This window comes from Penaeus japonicus, unplaced genomic scaffold, assembly GCF_977035675.1.
Source record: "Penaeus japonicus unplaced genomic scaffold, GWHDUDI00000001_assembly GWHDUDI00000003, whole genome shotgun sequence".
NCBI lineage: Eukaryota > Metazoa > Arthropoda > Malacostraca > Decapoda > Penaeidae > Penaeus > Penaeus japonicus.
Window position 1 is genome coordinate 18279647 of NW_028234405.1, and position 7000 is coordinate 18286646.

Sequence of the window (7000 nt, forward strand, 5' to 3'; positions counted from 1 at the left end):
TATATATATATATATATATATATATATATATATATATATGTATATGTATATATAGATATATATAAAAATATATATATATTTATATATATATATATATATATATATATATATATATATATATCAAACAATCTATATATCTATAACACACACATACATATATATATATATATATATATATATATATATATATATATATATATATATATATATATATATATATATATATATATATATATATACATACATGCATATATATATATATATAATATATATATATATATATATATATATATATATATATATATATATATATATATATATACACACACATGCACACACGTATCTATGTATGTATGCATGGATATGTATCAACTATTTATTTGAATCTAATGATTTTCAAAACAAAAACACGAAAACTTGTATATGATAGATATTTTATTCATTTGTACAAATCTATGTAAAGCCTACTTACACGGGAATCCTAACAGTCTATGTTTATATTCCGTGCAAACACTATTCCAAAAAACGCTAAAATATATTAGTACTGATGAGTAGGTAAGAAAAGAATGAGTGTTACGAGAATCATGTATCTACTACAAATAATATCTACAGTTAAGAGAAGCCACTGTACAGTAAAATAATGAAATAATGAGGAATGATTCCGTTTCCTTCGCACGCTCGTCACTGCAGCCCCATCTCGAGGCCGCCGTCGCCCTTCGCCGTATTAAGAGGCTTCGATTCCTCGGTCTGTTCCTTCAGGTCCTCGAGATTGACCTCCTCCTCCCTCTCGCCGTACAGGTCCAGCTGGCGACTATAGTGGAACACCACGATGTCGCCGAGCACTGAGATCAATACGATCACTGTGCCAAAGGAAGGAAGGAAGGAAGGGAAGGGTACAATACCGTGTTTTCGAAAACGATAAAGAACTTAAAAAGATATGTATTCATTAAAAAAATATATATTTTGAAGTTTACCCATATTCACGGGAAATACAGTGTTTAAACTTTCGTTAATTCGTCATTGTTTATGTGATTTGTGTATACAAAAGAGTATTCGAAACAAAGACTATGAAGAATCAAAGGGCGTTCCACAGACTGAATAACTCACCTGCAGGAACCAAGTGCAGTATAGTTCTGAAAGCATCAGAATCGTACAGCCAGCAGTTTCCAGTCATCCCACAGGATGTATCCCACACGAGGCACGCAGAGTCTAAGAGATAAAGATGAAAATTAGATTAGTAGATTAGTATTAGATAGCTATGTTTTACGCTGATTTCCATTGTAAACCGATGTAAGAGATTCGCATCAGTCACCTATAACGGCTCCCAGCATTATGGGCGAAGGGATTAGACCGAAGAGGCTGATGAAGACAGTCAGCGTTCCGAGGGCCAAGCCTTTGTCCTCGTCCTCAACACAGCTGCCAAGTGAAAATAATGTTGGTTTAACTGCACAATCAGCATAATTGCTAGCGTTATTCCGGTTACTTATACTGATATCATTATTCTACTTGCTATCTACTGAATCTTTGTGGTAAACTTATGTATTTTGATTAAAAAAAAAATCTGTTTATTTGTTTGTTTGTCCTTTTCTGTCTGTATGTCTGTCTGCCTCTCTCTTATTGCGCACTCTAATTGTAGCATCTTTTATCTACTCTTGACTCCTTACCATTTATTTTTTATTTATAAAAAAATAATATTCTCTCATTATTTCCATAATTTTGCAAAATATTACAAAAATCATTGAAGTCTAATTTGCTGAGAAAATATAGAAATGCAATACTCAGGTTCAGAATGCCCTTGCATCTTACGACCAAAAATTCATCTAGTTCCTTAGTCAGTAACAAACTATAGGCACCGACCCACATCTAACAATTGCACCAATCCTTTAATGAGGTCCATTAGCCTAAAAATAGTTATTTCCCGGCAAAGTTTATTGATATTACCATCAACATTCCTTTACTAAAGTATCCAAGACTGAAACACTTGAGCACACCAGATAAAATGAACATTAAAACGAAGCTATCATTGCCAACTGGAACAAACTGACGGTACCGGAGATTGATGACGCTGCTCCCCACTCTGCCGGTGGCGGTGACGGTGCTGATGATGATCTTGATGATGAGGTAATAGAAGAAGGAGTCGCACGGCTCGGGGCAGTAGCCGCTCACCCCGCCCCCGAACGACACGTCGCTCTGCACAAACAAAGTTACTCGAGGTCTGGGTGTGTGTCTCTTTCTCTCTCAGAGAGGAGAGAGAGAGAGAGAGAGAGAGAGAGAGAGAGAGAGAGAGAGAGAGAGAGAGAGAGAGAGAGAGAGAGAGAGAGAGAGAGAGAGAGAGAGAGAGAGAGAGAGAGAGAGAAAGAAAGAGAGAGAGAGAAAGAGAAAGAAAGAGAGAGAAAGAAAGAGAGAGAGAGAGAGAGAGAGAGAGAGAGAGAGATACATGTATTTGCGTATATATATTTATAAATGTGTGTGTCTGGCCATAATATCATTATAAAATATACCTATTCACCTCAGAGGCTGTCAGACAACATATGTATGAACCACAATACTTGTAGTGTATTTCAAACCTTGTTTCCGGATGACGCCGTGAGGAGATTCGTGTTCGTGATGCAGCTGCAGTTACTATAAATCTAGAAAGAAATAACACAAAATGTCATAACTCAAGAAAGAAAAAGAAAGAACACAAGATACTCTAACCAAGAGGAATATACTTCATTCTAGTTCATAAATTCCCTTGTGATTGCATGTCTTCGAAAGGTGTTTCGCCTCACTTACAATGGGACTAACGGAGGTGTTGACTACCGTGCAGCCAGCGTAGCAAGGGGAGTAGAAGAGCGTAGTCTGGTCCTCGGAGCACATGGGGGAGAATCTGTCAGAACACCCGCAGTCTGACGAACACCCGGGCAGCGGCGACCTATGGAGGGCGTGGAGATCCTGAGGCTTAGTTTTTTTCTTGATCTCATGAGCATCGGACATGATCATCTGAGGAACCTTGTCCTTTGGTGATCAAAGATCGGGCGTTGTAGCCGCCTTTTAGTGTGAAGAGCGAAGTTAAAGGGAGTCTGGCTATTGGCATAAAGGAATGCATCGTGTTCAACCTCAGTGCTTGAACTGTGTTTTAACTAGACCAGGGGTCGGCCACCCAGAATCAAGGCTTTTGGAGCCACAGTGTAAATTATGAATACAAATACGAAACATCACAATTTTCGTTGTCCATAACCCCATATGGGGTTTAAATATGCCAATAGACAAGACAATCAAACACACTGAATTACTACTAATAGTAATAATAATAGACCTAGCAGAGACCGGTCACTCCATACTATGATGCTATGGCTATCTATGTCAGTGTTTCAGCGGTTACTTTTTACGGTAATCTGGGCATTTTGTAAGCAGGGGCAGGATAAGCACACGTCTCCTGAAAGAGCCGCAGGGCGCCGACCGCTGGCCTATATATTTCCCTCCTCACTCCCCCTAAAACTGATGAACCTTTATCTCTGGTTACCGCAGATAAGGAATTGTAGATGCCTTTTAGTGTGGGGAGCCTGGCTCTCGGCATACAGGAATCAAACAGTACTTGAATACGTTTTCAACCATTTCAAACTCACTACTAGCTCCCCTCCCCCTCCCCCCTTAAATAACAAATTAAAAGGAGTTACCCATCAACAGGCCCGACGATCTCCAACTTGGGACAGCCGATGTACATGAGCGAGGTGAATCCAGCGCACACGAACAGCGTGACGAAGATGTTGTATCCGGTGACGAACCTGGGGCTCGGTCTGGCCCATCGCATCACCGCCCCGCCGAGACCAGTGCCAAGGATCACGGACGCCAAACTCGTCACTCCTGCAGGATTAGATTTCACGGGAGAGGGGTGAGTGAGGATGGTTTCGTATGGGAAAGGATGTTGTGTGTTCATTCTAGTGCGCGTGTGTGATCTATCTAATAGGTAAATATAATCAGATTTTTAAAAAATGAATCATTTTGGATTGGTCAATAAGATTCCTTGTGGTAACATTCTTACACGATAAAAATATAGATTCATTCATGACAAATAATCAAAACTGTTTGCATGTACATTATTACATAATGATCCTTTGTCAGTCTTAATAGTTTCCATACCCGTGTAGTAATTTGCTTCCGCCGCGCTCTTCCTAAACTGGTTCTCGAGGTACTTGGGTTTGAAACTCCAGTACCCTGAGACGGCGAGAATATAGGTGGTGGTGTTGAAGAGGTTCGCGATCCATACCTTGTTGGTGAAGATTCGTTTTAGCGCCTTCTTAAGATCTGAAAAAAAAGTAATTCTTTAAAGTGTGTGTTTAAGAGAAATGAATCAGTGCAATAATATTTATACATACATTAACGCTTGCACACAGACAGACACACACACAGACACAGATACACACACACACATATACGGACACTCACACACAAGCAAAGGCACAGGCCCACATGATGACTCCATATTTACTTGCGAGTGTGGGTTTTCTCTCGACTTTCTTAGCCTTGGCCTTTTTGACGAAGAACTCCACTCCGCGGTTCTCCCCTTCATCGGCGTCCTTCTGCGCCTGCTTCAGGATGGTCCTCGCCTCCCGCCTCAGAGTCGCCGGCAACTTCCGCGGGAAAAAGAACAAGAGATTCCCCAGCAGCGCCAACACACATCCCAACACTAGGAATCCTGTAATGGCAATGAGGAATAGATATAGACCCTTTTCATGACAATGAAGAATAATTCATCTTTAACTACTCTCACATCCAACCGTAATCATGATGGTAGTGATATGAATCTAATCTTTTGAATAAAGACAACTTCTATTGATTCAAATTCCGGTGACAGAAATAGAAGCAAGTCCAGCAGTTTATATAATATACCTTCCATTGACTCATAAAGACAATAGAAAAATGTAGAAGCTAGTCTATCATTTTAAATAAGGATAATTTCTAACAAGTCATATATTCCGTATCGCCTGCTAGCCCGCTCTTGCCTCACCTAACCACCAGGCGCCGAGCCACCGTGGATCCCGCCGCGTCAGGTTCGGACTCTTCGTCGGGTCGATCCACATGGAGAGGAAATTCCCCCCCATGAGGTAGCCAAGCACCGGGCCCAAGATCCTCAGGAGCAACGTAGCCGCTAGCGTGCAAAGGAAGGGGTTTTATTGCCTGGAGCAAAGAGCAAGAATCGTGTGATGTCAAGCAATGTTATGATCATGAGTGTATTTGTTTCTGACATCTTCCCGTGATGATTCTTACCGTAATAAATGGGGTAAGTCTTCTTGCTGATGTTGTCGTCGAGGTACGTGACTCCGATGGTGAAGAACACTGAGATGGCGACGCCCACGAAGAACTGCGAGATGAAGAAGATAGCAACCGCGCCGAGGTAAGAAGGCCTTCCCGTTTCCTCGTCGGTGCAAGTGGTCTCGTACGGCGAGAAACACAAATCATTCTTATCTGCGTCGGGGAAAAAAAAATAATAATCCGGTGTCTCGTGGTATGGCGTATATTGGATTAACATATTCTCCCAAATCTAGAAAAACAACACAAAAAAAAACATTACTCTTTTGACCCACGACATCCGAAACATTGGTCATGAGTGTCGAAGCGGCGGAGCTCGAAGCCTCAGCGAGATCGATGGCCTCCTGACCGGGCCCATACAAAAGGTGAGGCAGGAGAGCCATGAAACACGATGCCGCTGCGAACATCACACCCACGCCCATCCAGCGCGGGCGGTGGCCAAAGTTGCCGTAATAACCCAGGAATATGGCCAAAATAACCTGGGATATGTCGTTTCCAGAGAGAAAGGCACCTGGAGGGAATTGTCTTTGCTTTACGCTCGTCACAAAGTTGTTTCCTTACAAGTAGTTAACCAGTGTAATTCATCAAAGTCAGTTCTTCAGCAGGCCTGTATGGAATATCTAGACCTACCCGACTCTTTGCTGGTGAGTTTGAATCTTTTCTCGATAGTAGAGATGACAGACACGGTGTACGTGAAGAACATGCCTTGCATCAATGCTATTCCGCAGTAAACCAATAGATAACACTCTTTGCGGGCCAGACACTGCAGCAGAGATTTGGAAACGGATGAAGAAAAGTACTGTATGCTGCTGTAGATAATTCATCATTTATGATACGCACATATATGAATATCTGTAGACAAACACGGTATAAGTGTAAATGTGTGTACGTGTGCGTGTGCGCATGTACGTGTGTTTTGATAAAATATTGTCTTATATATCAAAGATGATGATAATAACTCTATGAGAAATAGAATACCAAAACTTATAATTAAACATGTATACACGTAAAATAACAATGATTCAAGCCACCCCTGGAAATCCCACCCAATTTTCTTTAGATAGTTATGTTAACCCCATTTTCTATAAACACGCCATCGGGACTTGCAGCACCCGAACCTCTCCTCTTCTTCCATCCTTCCACCTGACTTACCTGCAACCACGTGGGCTTACAAGATCCTAATCCACAGATTGTATCTACCGGTTCGCCTTCTGTGAGGAGTGCCAACACCTCGTCTTCTTTCGCCCGTGAAGCAGCGCTGTTTTCTGTTGTGGGCACGATCCGGGGTTTCAGCCCGCCGTTTATGAACTTTTTCTTCTGGGTCATCTTGTTGGCTTTCGCTGGAGAGGGAGAGGGGAGTTATGGACGGCTGTCAATGGAGGTATGTCTCTTTCTGTATAAATAAATATATGTGTGTATGTATGTATGTATATGTATATATATATATATATATATATATATATATATATATATATATATATATATATATATATATGATAGTTATATATATAGTTGTGTGTGTGTATGTGTGTGTGTGTTTTTATATATATATATATATATATATATATATATATATATATATATATATATATATATATATATATATATATCATATAGATGTATATATATTTGTGTATATATATGTATATATATGAATATATGCACATATATTTACACATGTATATGTATATGTATATGAACTTATATA

At 40.2% G+C, this 7000-nt stretch overlaps 1 protein-coding gene across 1 annotated transcript in view; it reads right to left on the reverse strand.

Moving 5' to 3' along the window:
- Window positions 1-418: 418 nt before the first annotated feature.
- The window catches only part of LOC122247793 (solute carrier organic anion transporter family member 74D), a 17360-nt gene continuing 10778 nt past the window's right edge, over window positions 419-7000 (reverse strand). Inside the window, exons 2-15 of the mRNA XM_043007393.2 lie at window positions 6445-6632; window positions 5923-6055; window positions 5555-5803; window positions 5251-5448; window positions 4991-5131; window positions 4472-4678; window positions 4123-4287; window positions 3660-3846; window positions 2776-2914; window positions 2568-2630; window positions 2051-2190; window positions 1313-1416; window positions 1108-1209; window positions 419-860 (exon numbers count right to left, since the gene is read on the reverse strand). Coding sequence (XP_042863327.2) covers window positions 682-860; window positions 1108-1209; window positions 1313-1416; window positions 2051-2190; window positions 2568-2630; window positions 2776-2914; window positions 3660-3846; window positions 4123-4287; window positions 4472-4678; window positions 4991-5131; window positions 5251-5448; window positions 5555-5803; window positions 5923-6055; window positions 6445-6632 — 2195 coding nt within the window. The 3' untranslated portion in view covers window positions 419-681. The remainder of the gene's footprint in view (window positions 861-1107; window positions 1210-1312; window positions 1417-2050; window positions 2191-2567; window positions 2631-2775; window positions 2915-3659; window positions 3847-4122; window positions 4288-4471; window positions 4679-4990; window positions 5132-5250; window positions 5449-5554; window positions 5804-5922; window positions 6056-6444; window positions 6633-7000) is intronic.